At 58.9% G+C, this 21,714-nt stretch overlaps 1 protein-coding gene across 2 annotated transcripts; it reads right to left on the reverse strand.

Annotated features, from left to right (window-relative positions):
- Nucleotides 1-4,922: 4,922 nt before the first annotated feature.
- On the reverse strand, nucleotides 4,923-21,534 carry RBM38 (RNA binding motif protein 38). 2 transcript variants are annotated; one of them, XM_011936687.1, is made up of 4 exons: nucleotides 21,274-21,534; nucleotides 20,990-21,113; nucleotides 20,434-20,488; nucleotides 4,923-6,688 (listed from the first exon to the last, which is right to left on the reverse strand). In XM_011936687.1, the coding sequence occupies exons 2-4, from the start codon at nucleotides 21,105-21,107 to the stop codon at nucleotides 6,391-6,393; spliced, it is 471 nt and encodes a 156-aa protein (XP_011792077.1). In that variant the 5' UTR covers nucleotides 21,108-21,113; nucleotides 21,274-21,534; the 3' UTR covers nucleotides 4,923-6,390. The 2 variants fall into 2 exon arrangements, with proteins under 2 accessions (XP_011792077.1, XP_011792076.1); XM_011936686.1 differs by lacking the exon at nucleotides 21,274-21,534 and having other exon boundaries at nucleotides 20,990-21,134.
- Nucleotides 21,535-21,714: the final 180 nt, after the last annotated feature.

The raw sequence follows: 21,714 nt of genomic DNA on the forward strand, positions 1-21,714 counted from the left end.
CATAGCCAAAGACCAACAACACAGGTTTCGGAGGCAGACCGACCCGGGTCTGAAGCTGGATGGGTCAGCTATTCCTCACCAGGCCACCTCCCTGCTGAGCCCGTCTTCCCCTCTGTAAAATGGGACCGTGACTCCACTCCTCGTGGGAGGATGCTAAGGAGAAGGAACTGAGCCAGGACGCTGGAGCACAACAGAGGGTACCTTCTGGTGGCCCCAGGCCCAGCTCCCACTCAAGGACAATGAATGTGAAGGCACTTTGGGCCTCCAGTCCTGTAGGAACGTGAGCAGCCATGTCCGACGAGAACTGTTTGCCAAACTTCCAACACCTCACTGAGGCAGAAGCTCGAGCTGTCCTCCTGGAACTGCCCCTAAGGAACCAGGTGGCCTCAGGCCATGTGCAGTGAGCGCTCTGAGCCTTGATTTCCCCCTTGGTGAAATGGGCATAAGGATAGACTCAGCACACCCCACTGGTGTGAAGGTAAAGAGGTAACAGGCTTGGTCAATAACAGCCTCCATAAAGTGCGTGCAAATGGGACGTGACTCTCATGGACTCAAAGCTTATTGCTGGAAGGACCTGAGGCAGAAACTGCAAGTTGTCTGCATAAGGACATTCCCGTGTCTTCCTTGGTAGCAGGAGGCTTTCTGTGTTCCAGGTAGCTGTATGCCCAGTTAAACACCGACATCCCCCACCCTCCCTTGCAGTTAAGTATGGCCATGTGACTAAGTTCTGGCCAGTGAAATAGAAGAGGAATGTTGTGTGCAACTTCTGAGAAGGCTCCTTTAGAAGTCTCAGCCTGAGATACTCTAGCCTTCTCCTTTCTTTCTTCTGCTGTCTGGCACTTGAACATGATGGCTGGAGCTCCAGCAGCCATCTTGGTTCCCAAGATGGCCTTAAGGAAGGAAGCCATGCATGGAAATGGTTCACTGGGATGACGGAAGAGGCCTAAGCTCCTGATGACTGTGGAGCTGTCATCCAAGCTCTGGACTGCCTGCTTCAGACTTATTTTACATGAGAAAAATAAACAAATTATAGGTAGCTAAGAACTACCCTAATTTTGGACTTTCTATTGCAGTTGCTGAACCTAATTCTAAGTAATGCCAGCCTTTTGAGGTTGTATATGTCCAGAGTCTTGGTTGCAAGGGACAAAAAAATCAAATCAAATAGGCTTAAGTAAAACGGGGAAAGTATTAGCTCTCAAATTAAAAAGGTCCAGGGTGTAACTTCAGGCATAGCTGGATCAAGGGCCCCCAAAGATGTCTCCAAGACCCTGTCTCTGCTCCTCTCTCCTCCTCAGCTCTCCTTTCTCCTGGGCTGGCTTCCTTCTCAGGCAGCCTCTCCACAAGCACAAACTCCTCTCTGCTCCCAGCTGCTCCAGGCTTATCTGCTCCCAGCTTGTCTTCCTCAACAGCAGGACAGCTTTCCTCCCCTAGGAGGACTGACTCGCATGAACCCACACTGGGTCACGCGTCTATCCCTGAACCGTTCTCGGGGTCCGGGGGAGCAGAATATGCTATTTAAGCTGCGGAGGCAGGGGTAGAGGTGGCTCCACTGAACCACCTGGCCTGAGGGTGGGGCGGGGGCAGCTCCCTAAGGAAAACCAGGTGCTGTCACCAGGAAGGGAGTGGATGCTGGGCAGGCAGGACCTGCGGGGCTACCCAGGGGTCAGCTCAATGCATGCAGGGAAGAAGGTGAGGTTCAGAGAGGATGGCAACCAGGCAAGACCCCAACAGGGCAGGGCAGAGCAAGCCGGGGCTGTGACATGGAGGTGACCTCACCATCATGTGGTTTTTCTGTGGGTTGCGGTGGCTGTGGTTTTCACACCTTGTCCCAGCCCAGTCCCTCTGTGACTACACCCCAGAAGGAGAGTGACGGCCCAATGGCCTTGGAGAGCCCCTTTTTCCTCTCTGGGCCTCAGTTTGCTCAACTGGAAAGTGGGATGAAAATGGGGCTCCAATCACTAAGGGAAGCACTTCTCACCCGCCACTGTACCTCCCCAGCAAGCAGTCTCCAAATCAATGCCATGGGGTGCGGTGGGGTCTCAGGACCCTCTGGATCCTGCGTGCCTCTCCCGGCCCCCAGCTGGCTCACACGGCAGCCACATGCCCCGGAAGTCGCACTCAGCCTCTGCTCCCCAGGCCTGGTCCTCCTGCCTGCTTGGAGGGTACAGCTTGGAGGTGACCCAACCTGTGGGCAAAGCCCGGCTGGCGGGGTGGCCCTGGCTGCACTACTCAGGCTCTCTGGGCTTTGTCAGCTCCTTGAAGAGGGGGAGACAGGCGCTTCTCCAGGCCTCACAGGACTTGGGCACCCTGCTCCCGAGGACAGTGAGTGCCTGGCCCATGCTGCCATCGTTGTGGCCCCTCACAGCCGTCTCAGCTAGGTGTGCAAACCCCACAGGCAGCTGCTTCAGGAGGGGATCCCCGGAAGCACTGCAGGGGATCGAGGATGTGAGACAGTGAAGAGAAGGGGGAGTCGCGGACTCAGGGCACCAGCGCAGGGCATGCACCCCAGAGTGACTGCCGAGGGCGGCGAGGGAGGGGCGTCTATCCCCTAACTCCCTTCCAGCCTGCTGAGGGCTGTCCTGAGGTGTCAGCTCCCCGGCCCTTCCTGCCTGCCTATGCACTGGCTGAGACTGCGCCGATGTCCAGACAGCAAACCCTCTCCAGGGCTGGGGACTGGCAGTGAGCGGTCTTCCCCTGCGCCGAAGGACACTGGCAGCCACCGTCTGCCACTGCCAGGTGAGCAGCCAGGCACGGCACCTCCCTCACTGTGCCCATCTCTTCTCCCCCCGAGCCCTCCGGCCTAGACCTGCTCCACTTCCCTCTCCCCCAAGTCACTGAACCCTCCAAACCACGGCTGCTGCTCCCCACAACACCCTCACTTGATGTGGAGCCAAACAATGGGGGTGGGTCCTGTGCTGTCACTCAACACGTGTGCACGTGTCTGGGTGCACGTGTGTGTGTATCTTTGGGTACATGGGGTGTGTGTGCACGTGTCCATCTCCACATGTATATACGTGTGTGCACATGTGTGTGCCTTGGAAGGTAATTGTGTGTGCAAGCGTGTCTCCGTGTGCGTATGTGCACGTACTGTGTGGGAGCCAGGGTGTGTACGTGTATATGTGTGATGGTGTGTCTGAGAATGAGTGTGCGTCTGTTTCCCTGTGTGCATGTATCCCTGAATACCACTGAGTGGGAGTGTCTGTGTAAGCACATACATATTTATGTGTTAATGTGTCTGTGGATGCATGTCTGTGTGGATATGTGTATCTATGCATAGGTATGCCTGTATCAGTGTGTGTGTGTGTGTGTCTATGGGGGGCTGGGATAATGTGTGTTAACGTGTATATACACACAAGCATACATCTGCAAGCATGTGTGTGTGCACATCGGGCCCTCTGGGCACCAGGCCTGTGCCGGCTGCTAGGAACACAGTGGGTAAGACAGAAAGTCCCTGCCTTGGGAGGACACCCGCAACCTTCTTGCACAGTGAGGCTCAAGGCCAGGGCGGGCCTGGCTGGGCTCAGCCTGCATGTCTGGGCACAGCCCGGCCACCTCAATCAGGCCCACACCCTTCAGCTCCAGGCAAACCCCTCACCGCATCTCCTGGGGGTCCAGGCAATGTGGGCTCCACTCCTAAGAATCTTAGTTCATCAGTCTGTTAATGGGGCTACCTGGAAGGTAACTGAGACCATCCACGAAAGCATGTGGCACAGTGTGCCAACCAGTCAGCGGCCACAGATGTTGGTGCTGCAGCGCTGGGGTTGAGGACCTCGCTGCCAGGGCTGGTGGCCACGCTTCGCATCCCTGCTGCCCTCAGCCGGCCCCTGCTCCCCACTCAGCTTGGGTGACTTAGAAATTCTCTCTCCTGGGTTCGTCACCATCCAGAGCCCTCAATCCTGGGACCCAGGAGATGTTTTGAAGGCCTCAAGGCCTTCCCGAAGGCCTGTCCCAGAGGCTGCCACCAGCTGATAGTGACAGGAAACATGCAGGACACAAGTGGCCTTCACGATAACCCTGGCAGTACCCGCAGCCCCCTTCCGTGGTCCCCCAAGTTCTTATCAGCTGCGGCAAGTCTCCTCCTCCAGGCTGGAAGCCCCATGCTGCCCTCCCTGACCCCTCAGGGGTGTTTGCAAACTGAGACAGCAGGAGGGAGGGGCTGGGCGGGCCTGAGAAGTGCAGACCCTCACAGAATCTCTATCCCCCGCCTCCGCAGGAACCTGTCAGTCTCTGGCACCCCGGGGCACTGTTGTGTCTCCCCCAGCAGATGATAAACCCAAAGGGCAGCTCTGTCTGCTCTATCCCCAGCGCTTTGCACGTGACCCAGCACACATCTTGGGATGACACGATGAGTGAGCCATTCAAGGAAGGAATTAATGGATTCTCCAGCCCTGACACCTCCTCTGTGAAGGCCTTGTGATTCCCCCAACTCTGAGTTCTAGATGCTGGGACTGTCCGGACCCAGACCAAGGCTTCCCTTCCAACTCTACCCTAAGGGCAGTTGTCCTGGACACCTGGCACTGTCCTCTCAGGAGCCCACATTCAGGGTCTTCTGGTGGCAAACCCCCTTCTCTTGGGGGTCTGTCCTCCTATTCCACGGGGATCTGGGGGCACCGCCAATCACAAACCATGTCCAGGGCCCTCCCCAGCCATAGCGCCAAGAAGTAACCCAAACGCAGTCCTCTCGGGGTCTGAAGCTGATGCTGGATGACGCATGGCGGAGGGGACGCCAGGCCTCCCCTGCATTAGTGGGCGGGAAGAGGGGCTGCGTCTGTTCTGCTACTGAGGCTCAGTGGCCGGCGCGGGCCAGGCGCTGTATGTACGGCTGCCAGTGAAATCCTGGGTTCCTGAGCCAGGAGGGCGGGGCATGGGTGATGCCCAGGCACCAGGGGAGCTCTGCGTTTTGAGAAAAATTACAGACCAACTTTTTCTTTAAAGAAAACAAGTTTTATTTTTATCATCAGAACATTCTAATAAAAATATTATTATGAGATTAGCTACCTTTATTCTCTGGGCCTTGACTCTGTCCCAGGCCTGCCATGGAGCGCCTGCACGCTCAGCTCCCTGAGGTAGGTCCGGAGGGAGATCCCCGCTGCCCCCCGCCCTCGGCCAGGATACCTCTCACCTCATGTCCCCTCCTCCAGACCCCCACAGCCCTGGATGCCCCATAGCAGCCCTGCCACGACTGGCAGAACTGCTTCCTCCCTCCACCAATCCCCAAGACAGGCAGGAACCGTCTGGGGCTGGCACACAGCAGATGGTGCGGGGGTAGAGGGAAGAGATGCACCCTCCTGCACTCAACTGCTCCAGTGGGCAGAGCTGAGGGCCCCTGCCCCCCCAGGCTGGCACCGCCGTGGTCTAGACCCTGAGTGGCCTGAATGCTGTGGGTCACTCCCTTCTACCCTTCCACAGTGGTTGGGGAGTTGGGGAGAGAAGCCTCAATGTCGCAGTGACGGGGTCCTGAGACAACTCACTCTGCCACTCTGGCAGGCGACAGCAGACAGTGGCCCGCACGGGCCTGTAGGGCCTCCTGTCTATGGGGCCCATCCCACCGAGAGGATCCTGGCCCGTGAGCCGGCAGACACTTTATTATACAGAAACACTGTCGTCGTCTCCATGGGCGGAACCAACAAAAGCAAGTCTCTCCAAGTCAAAAATAGGTTTTGGATTCTTGGTGGCGGCAGTATCCGCTGAAAAAATAGACTGAACTTCTGAAATTATCTTAGTAGCAAAACAATTACAAGAAAAAAGTTGCAACTTCAGTGCTGTGACTGGAAAGGGGCCTCTGGCCGGCTGCCCCTGTTACCGGCGGCCCCCGTGTACCTGGGAGCTCCTTTGGGCTTGAGGAAGCCGCCCATGTGCCCTGATGGAGAAAATGCGACTCCAGCAGGAGGCCGTGTCCTCACACCTCGACTGCGCTCACAGCTCGTGAGGATCAAGTTACAATAAACAGTCCATTAACTTCTTGCTCTCAGGTTTCCCTGGAGTCAGGCATCTCTGCACAGTCCAGGGCAGTCGGGCTGCAGAGGGTCTGTGACACCCCACCATGACGCGGCGGGGGAGACACAAACCTGAGGGCACCTGGAGTGTGGAGAGGCAGGAGAAGGTGCAAGGAGAGGCTGCCATGGTGTGCAAGGAACCTGGGATTGCATCTTTAAATAGCTCTCGGTCATTCTTAAAGTCCTCTCTCAAGACACAATGGGACCTAGATTTAGAGAAGCCGTCTCTCCGCGGTCCCAGGGTGCAGGTGGAGTGCCCGAGCGCTCTTCGGAGGCCTGGGTGCTGGTGGCACCTCACTGAAGCTCAGCCGGGCTGTCGCCGGCCCATCATGGCCTGGCAGCTCTGTCTGCTGTGAAGGTGACGATGCCACAGTCCTCGGGGCAGGAGCACCCCTCACTGCATCCTGTCGGGCTGCAGCTGCGGTGCCTGGTACTGCACGAAGGTGGTGGGGGCTGCGGCTGAGAGGGCCTGGGGCACGGCGGCCGGGTAGCTGTAGCCCACGAAGCTGGCAGCCGTGGCAGGCGAGGCAGCATATGGGTACTGGTCATAGGTGGCCGGTGGGTACTGGGCGTAGGCCGGGCTGGCCGGCGTGTACTCAATGTAGGGCGAGGACAGTGACGGGACAGGGGCGGCCGGGATCACCACGCTGGGCTGCACGATGGCTGGCGGGTAGATGTAGTGCGGGGTCAGCCTGTGGGGCCAAGCAGAGCGGGTCAGGGCCAGAAGAGAGTCAGGGAACAGCTCAGAGAACAGCGGGGTACACAATGCGTGCCCCCGCCCACCCCCTGAGCTCCGACTTTCCTCATCAGTTAGATGGGCACAGAAACAGCACGGGGCCGGAGGCTGTGGCCTCAAGGCCTTTGCACTGGCTGTTCGCGTCACCCACCAGGCTCCCTCCTCCCCTCCATGTCTCCTTTTCAGCAAGGCCCTTCCCAGACTGCACCCCTCCATCCCAGCCCTATACCCCACATCCCCGGGGCTGGTGCAAAAATAACAATCTTGGATGGTTGTTCTCAAATGACTGAGAATTTGAAGCCATGACAGCAGAGCACGAGATGAAGAGCAGACCCACGTTGCACGTCTGGGAGTCCAGCCCTGTCCCCCTTCCCTACTCATCTCCCTGACACCCAACACCCACCAAGTGACACTGCACACCCGGCTCATGTACATGCCCTCTCCCCCAGCCAACACGTGCTCCTCACAGAGTTTCTTTCTGTCCCTGCCAGCACGGACTCTGGCCTGCAGCAGCTCCGTGAGGATGTGAGAGTGACTGCGTGAATGCTGGAGCAAAGGAGTGCAATGGCAGCGACCACTGAGATGACAGCGCCAGCAGCTGCCACACTCGCCAGCACCCACGCTGGGGGAGACCCGTACTGTGACTGTGTGCATCAACCTGTCGGCTCGGTCTTCCCATCATGAGGCCCATTTCACACACGGGGCCAGGTGACTTGCCCAAGGTCCCACGGCTGATGAGGTTGAGGGGCCAGGAGTCAGCTGGCCTCAGAGCTGTGCTCTTAACCCTACCTGAGTAGGCCACTGTGGAAACACGTCAAGGCCACTACTTCCTGCCTACTGTGGGCTAGCCATGCAACACCATGCCCAGCTCTCAGCAAGGGGGAAACGAGGCTCAGGGAGGCAGCTCTCCCGGCATGTGCCTGCTCTGCCAACCAGCTACTGGGTGGCCTGGCGCAAGCCGCTCAGCCTCAGTTTCCCAGGTGGCAACAGAACAGCCACCTCCGCAGCATCAGAAGCTGCTGCAGAGCCTGAGGCACGGAGTGGTCTTGCCAGGGCACGGCACTGCACCCTGGGCATCAGGATCTCCTCTGCCTTGCATGCCTGTGTGTTATACAGGACAGGCCCGCCTGGGGGGCAACTTGGAAGCTCAGCTTCCTCCTGCACCTGTAGGCAGAGTCCCCATTCAAGGGAAGCAGCTCCGGAGGAAAAGTACAACATCCTTCCCTGCATTCGCCTGCATTCGGCAGGGACAGAAACTGGGCAGCTTTCTGGAGCACGTTTTGGCAACATGTGGGCCACTGAAAACACGTGCTCACTCCCCAGAGCCGGGGACCCTGAGGGTCAGAGAGGAGCCCTGTGTGCTCCCTCCCCAGAGCCAGGGACCCTCAGGGTCAGAGAGGAGCCCTGGCTTCCAGCACAAAGGCAGGTGTGCTCAGTGGATCCTGCAGCCCTACAGGAACAGTGGGAACCAGGAAAACCTGGATGACAGGGGTGCGGGTCCCTGCTCCTCCCACAGACCTGGCAGCAAACAACTGAGGGCACACCTGGCCTGTGCCTGAAGGGGCACCCAGCGCCTCTTGCTCCCCCCACCCCATCTGGGAAGTGTGTGGAAGTTTCTACACCACATCACCCCCTCTACTGCTGTTTACCTTCCCAGGTTGAGCCACCCTAATGGCTGCTGTAACCACATCTGCAGCCCACACGGCCAACCCTCCACAGCATCTGTCCAGAGGCCCAGGCAGCTCTTGCCAGGAACCCAGCAGCGACGCCTCCTCTCCCTCTCCCCAGCTTAGAAGGTCTGCTGTCCACCCTGCATCCTCCATGGGAACAGGAGCCTTGCACGGAGCCAGGCCTGGGTTTGAATTCTGACTCTCGAGCTGTAATGCCCTTCTCACATATCTGCCAGGATGCAGAGGGGAGCAGACCACACAGCCCCTGCCCTCGAGGGGCTTAGCCTCTAGGATGGGAGAGGCACTAAAACGCACCAACGCATAAACCAGAGTTGGTAGGTCGGTGGGGGGCGGCGTCTGGGGAAGTCAAGACAGCAGAGGGCTGTGATGTGTGGACAGTGATGGGGGAGAGGACAGGGTGGCTTCTCGAAGGAGGGGACGCCTGCAGAGACCTAATGATGAGGCAGAGCTGGCCACAGGGGAGCAGCACTGAGGCACAAGGGTGGAGGCAGGCGCCAGTATGAGCATCTGAAGAGTGGATGAGGGCAGCCGGTAGCCTCTGTGCACAACCCTCCGGCTGCACCCCCACCATGGGGGCGGCCAGGCTGGCTGACCCCTGGCTTCCACCGCACATCCAGCTCCCCCCTGGTGCCAGCCCACACCCCGCAGTGCCTCAATGCCTCGCACCCTCCCCACCTGGGCCTGGGACCTGCCAATGCCTCTGCCTGGAGCCCTTGTTCTGGCGAGGCCCCGCGACCCCACATGGAGGCCAGTCCCCCACCTCCCTATGCTGCCTGATGCCCCACTGGACAGCACGCTCTGTCAGAGAGATGGTTCTGTCTGGACCCCCAGCTGCCTGCCAGGGCCAGGCCTGTGGGAGGCACTGGGCACGTGGCGCTGACCGAACAAAGGCCCGGTGGGCGGCACAGACCCCACTGAGAAAGATGAGGAGCTCTGGCCAGCAGAGGCAGGGGGCCCAGTAGGGTCTCAGAGGCCTCCTTCGGGAAGGGGGCGAGCGGAGACACAGCAGGGACTGTCTTGGGGCTGTGCCCAGCAGGCTGTCCCTGACATCACCAGTGCCCCCCTACCCAGCTCTCAGAACCTCAAAAACATTCCTTAGTTGGAGGCTATGGAAGCTTTGAACCCACGGCTTCTCCAAACATGGGCAGCCACGCCCCTGCCTCAGACACCTCCCCCAAATGTGGATCCCATGTGGACTGCAAAGGCCGGCGGGGCCCAGAAATCCGCATGAACAGGCCCCAGGGCCCTGATCCACAGCTGCCTTCAAGAATCGCTGCCCAGACCGGGGACACAGAACACAAGTGCCTGGGGCTGTGGGGCGGCCAGGTTCGGGCTGCCGTCATTTCCATCGGGTTTCTGATGCCCCACATCATCGGCGCCAGAGCTTTGCGTGGGCCACCAAGGAGCTGCCCTACTCGGGGCGACTCAAATCCAAGCGTGGGGGAGGCCGGGAGGAAGGGGGGCTCTCCTGTCTCCTGATCCTTGCAGCCACCGCATGTCAGTATCTACTCATCTTTCTGTATGTAAAGGGCCTGGGATAACTTACGAAGCATTTTCAAAGCCACAGAAGACCGGGCGCAGTGGCTCATGCCTGTAATCCCAGCACTTTGGGAGACCAGGGTGGGCAGATCATGAGGTCAGGAGTTCAAGACCAGCCTTTCCAACATGGTGAAACTCCGTTTCTACTAAAAATACAAAAATTAGCCAGGCGTTGTGGCGGGAGCCTGTAATCCCAGTGACTCGGGAGGCTGAGGCAGGAGAATCGCTTGAAACCAGAAGGCAGAGGTTGTGGTGAGTCGAGATCACGCCACTGCACTGCACTCCAGCCTGGGCGAAAGAGCAAAACTCCGTCTCAAAAAAAATACAAAGCCACAGAAAAGATGCTAGTGTTAGCCCATTTCCCAGAGAGGAAATTCAAGGCTCAGAGAGGCCCCAAGCGACTTGCCCCATCACAGAGCAAGGGAGTGGCACAGTGGGGTCTGCTGCTGGTAGCTGTGCCCACAAGGACTGGTTGGGGCACCAGATTCGGCTCAAAATAAAAGGCAGGCACAGCAGGGGCCACACCTCAGGGCCCCAAGGGGGAGTGAGAACACTGGTCGAAGTTAAGGTAGAAGGAGCCACGAAGCCCCGCCAGGCAGGAGCTGGGCTCCAGCTGCTTCGCTCCCTCCTAGGGCTGCACCTTGCCCCTGCACTTGTTTGAGTTACCAAACAGGTTTCAAAACTTCCCAGGCGCAGTTTCCTCATCTGTAAGTTGGGTCCTACAGAGGATGACCTCCAGAGCTCGCTGTGAGGCCCTAGAGGCACCACTAGAACAGCGATTCCCAACCAGGACATCTGTGCCCCCAGGCGATGCTGGAAAATGCCTAACGACAGTCCTAGTTGTCACAACTGACAACCAGGCATGTGGGGTGGGGGTGGGAGTGCTGCTGACATTAGGGGTCGAGGCCAGGGGTGCTGACTGCTTCCTACAATGCCCAGGGTGCCCCCACCACAAAGAATGATGCCACCCTAAAGGTCTGCAGTGCCGAGGCTGTGACGCCCGACTGTGGAACATCAGAAACCACACGGGGAAGGGCAAAGACAAGGAATCCTCCTGCTGCTCTGACCACAAGTGCCCATGCCTGGGGCGGGCCGCAAAGGAGGCAGGTGGGAACTGAGAGATACAGAGGGGCACATGCAGCCATGCACGCTTGGGCGAACCCACTGAGCGGTCAGGTGAGAAAGAAAACTGCAGCCAAACCACCGGCCCCACACTGTCCAAGGGCAGCCCCGCCCCAGGCCTGCGTCCGGCCGCAGGCCCAAGACTCCACTCCCTGGCGATGGGGAGCGGGTGCATGCGCCAGGCAGGTTCCTCAGCACCCCCACCCATACTCCAGACTCAGAAAGGTCAGGTGCCACAGCCTCTGCACACAAGGGTACAGCCTGGTCGCCACACGCCACCCTACCCACCAAGCTCCAGTCAACACCGTGTCCCCTGCCTGGCTCGCCTGCCAGGGCACATGTCTGCCTGGCCCTGGTGGGACTCTCCTGCCCTCTCCACCTCAGTGAAGAGCCCACCCGGCCGCCCAGGCACTGCCCTGCCCAGCCCACTCCCCCCCACTGCAGCCCATGCCCACACCATCCAACAGGGAGCTCCCTGCTTCCATCCCTCAATTCCCCGATCCTCCCTCTCCTTCATCACCAACTCTCCAGGTGGGCGCAGTGGCACGGCCCTGCCTTGGTGGTGGTGGAGGCCGGCCTCCCATCCCTGAATCCTTCACCCAGCAGAGGCCAGAGCCGTCTTAAAAACATCAAGACCCATGCCTGGAATCGCAGCATTTTGGGAGGCCGAGGCAGGCAGATCAAGAGGTCAGGAGATCAAGACCATCCTGACCAACACGGTGAAACCCCGTCTCTAATAAAAATACAAAAGTTAGCTGGGCGTGGTGGTGTGGAGGTGCGTGCCTGTAATCCCAGGTACTCAGGAGGCTGGGGCAGGAGAATCGCTTGAACCAGGGAGGTGGAGGTTTCAGTGAGCCGAGATCGAGACACTGCACTCCAGCCTGGCGCCTGGGGCCAGAGCGAGACTCCGTCTCAAAAAACAAACAAATAAAAACATCAAGACCCCATCACCTCCAGGCGCAGAACCCTCCAGCTGTCTCCCATTGTACCCAGAAGAAAACCCAAACTGCCGCCTCGTGGCTTCCTGCATTATCAGGCCTCAACGTACCTCTTCAAACCCATCTCCACCTGCACTCCCACTGCCCTGGGCTCCTTCCGTTCCCAGATTCGACTCCTTCCCACCACAGGACCTTCGTACCTGTGCACTTGCTTCTTCCCACAGCTCAAAGCTCACCCCTCAGGGGCCCACCCTGAGCTGTGGCTCTGTTTCTTATGATGAGAAGCCCCCTTGTCGTCTACCTTGCACAATGTCTTCCCCACAAAAGCAGGGTCTCGGCCACTGCATCCCAAGTGCCCCCGCACAGCAGGTGCCCAGTGCTGACGGTCTGAGGCAGGCCCCGGCTTTGCAGGCAGCTGGGAGGCAAAAGAGCCCAGCTTCTCCCTGGGAAGCCCAGCCACTGCTTCCCAGACCGAGTCCCTGCCCCAAGAAGGCAGAGAAAGCAGTTCAGCCTTGAGCAGCCAGGGCTGGGTAGGCTGGAGGGACAGGCAGGCACGGCTCCACCCAGCAAGTCACAGCTAGACAGGCACAGCCCACCAGCCTCTGCTCCCCAGCCAGGTGCCTGGCGGCCCAGGGTGACCTCATCACTGCCTCTGGGGAACCACACACCCCAGGGGGCTGCGGTGAGGATCTAATGCTCTGTGCACCCCAGAGGCCTCAGCAGCATCGATGCCTCCTTGGGCCTGAGGAATGCTGGGAGGAACACAGCCCCTCCCCCTCCCAGGACTTTCAGCCCCAGGGGTCAGGGGGCAGCAGACAAGACCCCTTGGTGAGCAAAACAGACCAGAGGCCAGGCGCAGTCAGGCAGGAGCCCAAAGGTTGGGGGACCCAATGCCCATCGGGGCTGCTCCTGTCTGGCCAGGGCCCACCGGCCTCTTCAGGACAGGGCACTTGCTCCCTCCTTTAGAAGCCACTTTGGAATCGGCCCTCTGTACGGCCGCCGCTGGAGTCCCATCCGTTCCCCAGGGATGCAGAGCCACGGCCCAGCTGTTCCCTCACAGGAGAGGGCAGGAGCCTCCTTCCCTTCCACTTTCCTTACAAGTTCCGGCCTCAGAACAACCGGGTTTCTGCGCCTCCTCATCCTCTGCAGAAAACTTCTATCCTCCCACCAAGACCCCGGAAAAGGGCCTTGCACCAATCAGAGGCGAATCTGTTTCCCAGAGAATTAATCCCACCACTTGTGCAAAGTCCAGGCAGAGCCAAGGAAGAAACCACGGGAACGGGTGGGACAGACCTCCCACATGCCACCCAAGCCCCTCTGCGACGCTGGACACTGGGCACAGGCACCTAGCTGGGGTCAGGGGTGTTTGCGGAAGGACGACTTAGGGGTTCTCTGCTTCCCTCTAGTGCCAGAGCCTGGCTGGGCAACACCAAACTCTCAAATCATGGAGTCACTGAAACGGGCCACCATTAGGGCTGGAAAGGCCAGGCCATCCCGGGAGGGCTGGGCATGCACAAGGAGCTGGCTCTGCCACAGCCCAGGAGAGGACAGGGGGACCCAGAGCCTAGTCCAGACTGGAAATCTGAAGTGCCTGCCTCCTTTCCCATTCACATGTGGCCCAGGCAGCATCTGCACCCCAACACACCCAGGGTGAGCACACAGCCAAGAGCACCCCAGCTGACTCAGTCCACAGAGACTCAGGGGTCCAAGGGCAGGAACAGCCCCAAGTCCAGATCCTGGCCATGCCTGTCCAAGTCGCATGGACCATCACTCAGTCCCTCCAGCCTCTATTTCCCCATCTGTAAACTAAGGATGCTGCAGAGTCCAACACTGCCCCCAAGACAGAGGGCTCGCGCCTCTGCAGTCTGAGAATCCCACACCGGCGGGCCGGGCGAGGGAAGTACAGATGGTGCCTGGGACACACGCTGCCCACACTCAGAGCAGAACTCTCAGTGAAAATAACTGACCATGGCCCAGGAGGACTCATTTTCTGAACATAGAGTCGCCTCTGAAAATAAAAACGAAAAAGGCAAATGAGCCCATTTCACTTTCCCTGCTCTCCAGGGGCCTTGCCCCACCACGGCAGAGACAGACCGCAGCTCTTAGGGTTCTGACTCCCGCCTGGCTGGGTGTGGGAAGGTCCCCGAGGCGCCTGGCAGGCAGGAAGCCAGGCCACGGCTCTGCCTCCCGGGAATCCCCAGTGACTTGTTAGGGGGAGGGCCGGGAGCTGGGGACACTCAGGTTCTGTGGGGCAGCCAGTCACAGGACACAGGTCAAACATCCTCCCTGTGGGGCAACGCCAGGCCTGGAACAGCATCTCCAGCTGAACCTGCCTAAACTCCAACTCCTGACCTCCCCAAAACTGTACTGCACAGCAGCCTCCACCCCAGTCAGGGCCAAGCCCATCTCCCATTTCATAGGCCCAAAGCTCCAGAATCTTCTTGGACTCCTCTTTCCCAGGTTCTTCAAAATATGTACCCAGAATTTCACTATACCTCACCAGGGCCACTGGTGCAGGCAGCACCCTTGTCTCGTGCCTGGATTACTGGGCATCCTCTAAGGGCCTCCAATCACCACCCTAACCCTCGGCAGTCCAGGTTCAACCCAGCAGCCAGAAACAAAAACGCTCTGAAAACAAAAATGCAGACTGACCCATCCCTCCTCCGCTCCGAGCCTGCGTGGCCCGGGAGCCACCTGGAGGAAGGCAGCAGTGCCTCCCTGGGTCCTCAAAGTCCTCTAGGAGCTGAGGCCACCCTGCTGGGCCCTGAGCCTCCCCGGCCGCTCGCTTCCCCTCCGCAGCTCCTGTCGTCTTCGGAGGCATGCTGACCTCCTTTGTCTCTGTCCTTCTCTCAGCACCTCGCTGCAGGAAACACCGTGAGGTGCTGGGACCGGGTCTCCCCTCACCCCCATGGCAGGCGTCCACAGCCGGGTACAAAGCAAGCAAAGATCTGTCAGACGAGCTGACCCAGTGCCCAACTCCCTACTCTACCCAAACAAGGTCAGCGGGAAGGTCCTGATGTCCCCAGCACACTGCAGAGTTGTCAGCCTGTCCACCCTGGACACAGGGTGAAACTGAGGCGAAACGAGGAAAGCTCGAGCTTGGGCCTCCACCTCGATCTGTGATCAGGCCTCTGCCCTGAGACAAAGCTGCCTCCCTTGGCCCAAGGCTTCCAGAAGAGGCTCTCCAGGCCCAGCAGGGAGCCAGGGTGAGAACTCATGCTCGGAGAGGAGCCCCCGCCACCCAAAGGCTGCTTTCTGTTTCAGCAGACAGGACAAACAACAGGTGCGGCACGGGCGCCCGCCCAGGAGGGCCACAGCGCAGCCCACGCCTGGCTCCAGATGAGCTGCCAAACAGGAAGCCTTGGGGGGGGCAGCGGGGCCACCACGAGACACCCTCAGGGTGAAAACGTGACGCCACAGTGTGTGGGGGAGTCACTTCCTCCCAGCCCCCATGCCGCCTGGCTCTGACCTCAGCTTCTGCCTCTGCCCTGCGGTGCTCACCCGATGCCCGCCAGGGCGACCTGCGGCTCGCCTGTCACCCTGGGCCTGGGCTGCTTACTCTTCCCCAGATGCCTATAGGGCCCATTTCCCCCACCCTCAGGGGGGCCTTCCCCAGCGCCCTCGCACATGTGCGCATGCGTACACTCACACACACGCCATCACCTGCAAACAGCTCATCTGGATTTGTTTCACTTTGTATTTTAAAATAATAAAAGACTCCCAAGAAGTTGCAAAAACAGTACAGAGAGGTCCTGTGTACCCTGCCTCCTCCATCCCCCAAGGGCACATCAGAGTAACTAAGGATATTAGCAAAACCAGGACACTAACCCAGGCACAGTGCTACGACCTGGACTGCAGGCCTTCAGCACACTGCATCATCTTCTGCACGCACTAACCTTGTATGTCACGTGTAGTTACACGAACTGTGAAGCTTTATCACACACACAGACACATCTCCCCACCACTGTACTCGAGACGTGGGACTGTGAGGTCCCCACACAGGCACTCATTCTGCCAGCTTCCTGTTTAACTGCACGCATTGCCACGCGGGCCCACAAGTACACAAACAGAATGTGAGCACCCTGAGATCAGGGACTGTGTCTTTCTTATTCAAAGGATCCCTGGCACCAGGCCTGGCATACAGCAGGCACTCAATAAACACCTGATGAATGAATGATGCTAGGAGTGGCTGCTGATGCTCTCCCCAGCTTGCACATCCCATGCTCTCAAGGAGACAGACATCTTCCCATCACTGCCTCCCCAGTCCCTCCTCTTACCCGGGGGGACCCAGGTGCTCTGTCCAGGCCCTGTGGCATGCATACACCAAGGCCCCGTGATGGCAAGGGCAGCCATCGACTACCCAGCCAACGTGGGCACCGGAGACCTTCACACGAAGGATGTAGGGGTCCCTGAAACTATACACGCAGTGGGGCAGGCACATGCCTGGGAGAGGGTCTCACGGCCATCATCAGTCTCGGGGCCTTGTGCTCTGATTCATCCAAGAGCTGCCATCTAGCCAGAGGGAGATGCTGAGTCCTTGGGGGAGGGACAAGAGTCTCGCAGCCCCCAGCTCAGGCCCCACCATCCCGGGATGTGTGAACCCAACAAGTCTCTCAGTTGCTCTGAGCGTCGGTTTTGCACAGGCAGTCAATCAACAGACCCTGGAGCAGGGCCGGCAAGAGATGCGTCACTGACAAACTGTGACCTCCCATGGCCAGGCCCTCTACACACAGTCAAGTTGGCCCTGTAGAGAAGGCAGTGTTACTGTTCTCACTCACAGACGGGCGGGAGCCTGCAGAGATGGGCTGGGCCTGGCCTCAAGCCCAGGCAGACCCCAGGGCCCTTGCTCCTGGTTACGGCCTGTACCTAACACCCCGGAGTCCCAGGAGCCTGTCTTGTCATATCAGAGACCCTGTGGTGGCCGTGTCCTGTCACCCAGTTGTGGCCAGTGAGGCTTAAGTGGAAGCCTGCTGAGGCTTCTGGGAAAGCTTCCATTTCTCTGCTGAAAGAGACAGAGGCAGTTCATACTATCCCTTATTGTCCTTTCTGCCCTGAACGTGGGTGCGTTGTCTGGAGCTGTGACAGTCATCTTGTGACCATGAAGCAAGGTCGAAGAGACTCACAGATACTCGTCCTCATACCACTAAACCCAGGGCACATTGGCAATGTCTGGAGACATTTTCGGTAGTCATGACTTGGGGGAGGCAATGCTACTGGCTTCTAGGGGTGGAGGCCAGGGATGTTCCACCCCCTTCCAACATTGTAGAATGTACATAGCGAGGCACTCAGTGAACGGGAGTCAAGGCCACAGTCGGGCCCCCTTAACAGGCAGGGAGACCTGCACCAGGGAAGCAGCTGGTCCTTCAAAAATAACCCAAGGAGAGGCTCTGGGCGCAGCCAGGCCCAGGACAAACCTCTACTCCCGGTGCCCTCAGCCCAGGAATGGACAGACACTCCCTGACACCAGGGCACCCTTCCAGGCCAGACTAAGCTCTGCCTGGGCACAGACCCTCTCCAGACGGCTGCAGCTCCCCTCCCTCCAGCAGGTGACGGACACGCTCAGCTGGCAGACACCCTTGGCGGGCCAGGGCCACAGGCTCCTTCACTTGCCACCGCAGAGGAAGGCTCCTCCAAACCGCGGACGCTGGCCCCCCCACATACAGTTAGTCAGAAATGCACAGGTGAGTTAGGTCTCACAGAGCCTGGTCAACTTAAAAAAACGAAAGAGGCAAGGAAATCCCGGCAAATAGCATAAAGTGTAAAGTTCTTTGGTAAATCATTCTAAACTAACATTTAAGACCTAGCCAGGCGAAGATTCCACAGGGTCTTGCCTAAAAGCAGAGCTGTGGGATCTTCAGAGTTGTCCAGGGCAAGGTATAAAAGGTCGGGGTCAGAAAGTCGAGGAAGAGTTCAGCCAGGCATGGAAGGGGTTAACTGGTGGACAACCCTCAGTTGCCCGGGCTCCTGGCTCCCACCTCCCTCCATGCCCTCAGCCAACAGCAGGGCGGGCCTCGCTGCCAGCCCAAGGCCGACAAAACTGGCCGCTGAGTCAGGCCCGGCTGTGCTCCCGGGGCCTGATTGTTCACAAAGACAAAAGGGACGCTGACGGCCCAGCTCTCCAGCTCTCCAGTGGGCGGGGGCTGGGGGCAGACAGCTGACCCAGGCAGCCCGCCCCGCTGCACCCGGGACCTGCACTGGGAGCCTCCCCCCACCCACCTCAGTAAGGCCCAGAGGCAGGGGCAGGAGGTGGCGTAATTCTCAGAGGCTTGAGTTCAGATCTCCCAGGAAACCAAGAGCGGATGGTCCCTCTGACACTGTCCCTGTTTGGGTCTCCACCCTTTGGCAACCAACAAATAGGGTCTGTGGCCTCTTCACCGTCACAGGTATTAATGGCCAGCCAGCAGATTTAGTTACAAAACAGCGTCACCTCAAGTCGGGTGCACACAGTAGCAAACTCTGTGACCGATCCCAACTGCTTCTGGACGGGTGGTGTTCACAGGACTCCAGGATAGCAAGGGAAAGGTCGGGTCGGGGCCCTTCCCACCCTACCCCACCAAGAAAGCATACGTTCAGGCACCCACCACCTGTGTTCTAATCTCCTCCTGGACGTCTATTACCTCGCCCCCTCCCCGGGCCCGGACACGTGGTTAGCCTTTCTCTGCCTCAGTTTCCCCACCTATAAAGTAAGAACAGTTTCAGTCCACTGTTTTAGGCAGTTAATGTTCCTGTTTTCTGGATAAGGAGGATGCCACTGCCAAGACAGACCCAGCTGGTAAGGAGCAAAGTCAGGATTCGAACCCACATCTGCAAGCCCCAGAGGCCAAGCACTGATGGTTATGGAGTCCCAGAGGCAGCTGCGTGGATCAGAGACAGCCCAGATGCAGGTGGGAGGGCCTCATCCCACTGTAAGCAGAAAAGAGCTGCAGGCACTGGGGGCGCACACCCTTGCCTCTGGGCAGCAGCTCCCGCCCAGCCCATGCCCCCAGGCGCCTGCTGTGGGCCTGGGGAACGGAGCCAAGGTTCTGAAAAACAAGGAACACCCTCTTCTTGTGGCCTGAACCCCAGAGGAAGAATCTTGGTGAAGGCATGAAGGCTGGAGTGTCCCCAAACACCCTCTAAGATGACTCTAAACATCTACAAAACAGATTCCAGGATGAGACGGACAGGGCGGCCTGCTCCCACCACCCTACACACTCCCTTCCCAGGAGGACAGAGGCACCCCGGCAGGAAGCCGAGCTGCCTGGCCACTCACACAGGCTAGGAGGGCCCCGCCACCCTTCAGCACCCCTCAATCAGCGGCTCCTCCCATTGCTACACTTGCACACATCCACCAATACACACAGAAGCTGGCAGGGAGCCCCCGAGTAACCCCAAGCGCTCCCAAAAAGTGGGCACAACTTCTGCTGGGGCCTCTGACCCATTCACCTGGGAGCCAGGCTCAGCCGGGTTCCACAGGCCCCTCGTTCACACTGCCCCAGCGAGGCAGCTTACTTCTCAAGCTGTGTGTCTATGGTATCTACACGGTGCACGCACGTGTGTGGGCACACACATGATCAACTGGCATTAGGGATTCGGATTCAGAAAGCTCATGAAGTGCCAGTGCCCTAAAAGGGGTGGTGGTCTCTGAGCTGCCTTCCCCTCCAACTCCAACCCCATCAATATGCCACGGTGCTAGGGCAGACAGCTCCCACCCATCATGGGGGTGGGGAGGCAGGACACAAGGCAGGACCCTTTGTATCCCTTAAGTGTGCATGTCCTTCCCCAAGCAGCGGCCAGGCCTTATCAGATGTTTTAAAAAGGGCAGGGAGGTAGGAGGCATTTTAGGATGGAGAAGAGTGGGATGTGCTGCTTCTACAATGAGTCAGACTAGAAGGCCACAGGCCAGGCCACTCAGGCAGGTGGCCTCCGCCCTGAACACATCATATCTGCAGCAGCGTTCAAACATCAGACCTTGGAGGCAATGGCCTACTGCCACCACCTGCCCCAGCACTAGAGCAGGTGACAGGAGCACCTGGGGAAGAGCCCAGCCTGCCAGTCCCTAAGAGTCATCAGCAAACACTTTAATAGGGCATTACCTGCACCAGGCCCACCCTAAACCCTCCATTCAGAGAACTCAGATGTGCTGTGCCCACTCCCATTTTACAGGTGACAAAACTGAGGCCATACACCTAGCAAAGGGAGCTGGGGTGTGCACCAAGGCAGGCAGGCTCCAAGGCTCACGATCCCCTAGGTGGCGGGGCCTCTGCCAGGGATGGAGAAATGCAATCTGCCTTCTCTTCACTCCCTTGGCTTAAACGCAATCACATGTCTGAAAACTGTCATTTCATCAGCCTTCCAGACCCAGGAAGCCCAAGGCCCTCTCCACTTCATCTCCAAGGACTGCCCACCCCAAGCCAGCCACATCCACTCACCCGTAAGTCCGCTGGATCAAGGTGGGGTGCAGCTGCTGCACCCCAATGGCAAAGCCTAAAACGAGAGAACAATCAGGGACTTGGCCTTGCTGCAGGAGCGATGTCTCAGGGGCTGCACACATGGTGGCAGAATCCCACAAGTCACACACCTCTAGTCAAAAGGGATCATCAGCTTCCTCTCCCCTCCCAGGCCTCCCCCTCATGAACCCCAAAGCACACCTCTGAAGTGTGGCAGCCAGTGACGCAGGTGTCAGCAGCCACTGGTGTCGGCACTCCCAACCTCCAGGCCCCTTGGCCACTTCCTCCCTCCTGCGAAGACAGCTGGCAACTGGGATGCAGTACCCTCCTTGCCCCCGCCCCCTTCTGTGGGCCACACGCTGCGAGAAGGGGGTCTAGATCCTCCCAGGGGGGATGGCTGCCCTGTGGTGGCTCTGCAGGCACATGATAGCCGACTGCCACTGCTGGGGCGAGGAGGGGGGGCCTCTTTCCACCCGACAGATACCGACACCCAATATAGAAACCGAGAAGAGCCAAGCAGGAAAACACAAGCGCTCACCCGCCTGGAGGCTCCGGGGCTTGGCGCCCAGATATGCCAGGTTCACGTTGGCCTTGCGGCCGTCGATGATGGGGTTCGGGTCTTTGCAAGCCCTCTCAGCTGCCGCCCGGTCGGCCATGGTCACCTGGAGGAGCCACAGACACATCAGGGGCTGCCGTGAGGGAAACCAGGGGCGAAAGGGGCAGAGGGCTCCGCCCTGGCACCGGATGCTGCCACCCCTCTTCCCTTCCTCTGAGGGTGTCTGTAACCCAGGGTCCTTGAGCCAAAGCTCCTCTGACCCCCACCTGGGGCCCTCCCACAAAGATGCCTCCTGGATTCCAGCTCCTCTCCTCAAAGTTCAAGGCCTGGGAAATGTGGCCTTCAAGGACAAAAATAATCCTCTGCGGGGACAGGGCAAAAACGAACCCCGAAGGGAGGTGGGGGGCTGCCCGGACTGCGCACCAGTGAGGGCCGAGACTTCCCTCTGGGAAGGAGTTTGCGACGTTGCACTTGGAAGGGAACTAGGAAAGTGTCTTCAAGCCGTTTTTACTTAAGCTGATGTTTATTTGGGGTGGCTGAGGGGGCTGTGGAAAATATGGGGGAGGCCGAAGGGCTCCTAACACCCCGGGGTGGAGTCGTTGCTCCTCACCCGCCGCTGCTCCAGGAAACCCCGAGTACCCTCTGGCTCCAAAACCTCCCCACCAACTTAGGAGTCCTAATTGAACACAGCGGCTCTTCCTTTTAAA

This window comes from Colobus angolensis, unplaced genomic scaffold, assembly GCF_000951035.1.
Source record: "Colobus angolensis palliatus isolate OR3802 unplaced genomic scaffold, Cang.pa_1.0 Scaffold156, whole genome shotgun sequence".
Classification (NCBI taxonomy): domain Eukaryota; kingdom Metazoa; phylum Chordata; class Mammalia; order Primates; family Cercopithecidae; genus Colobus; species Colobus angolensis.

Coding starts and splice junctions, on each gene's coding strand:
- RBM38 (XM_011936686.1), bottom strand. CDS start 21,134: ATGTGTCTGTGGCTCCTCCAGGTGACCATGGCCGACCGGGCGGCAGCT. Junction 20,489..20,989: donor GCCCCGGAGCCTCCAGGCGG/GTGAGCGCTTGT, acceptor CTCTCGTTTTAG/GCTTTGCCATTGGGGTGCAG. Junction 6,689..20,433: donor TTGATCCAGCGGACTTACGG/GTGAGTGGATGT, acceptor TTGGCCCCACAG/GCTGACCCCGCACTACATCT.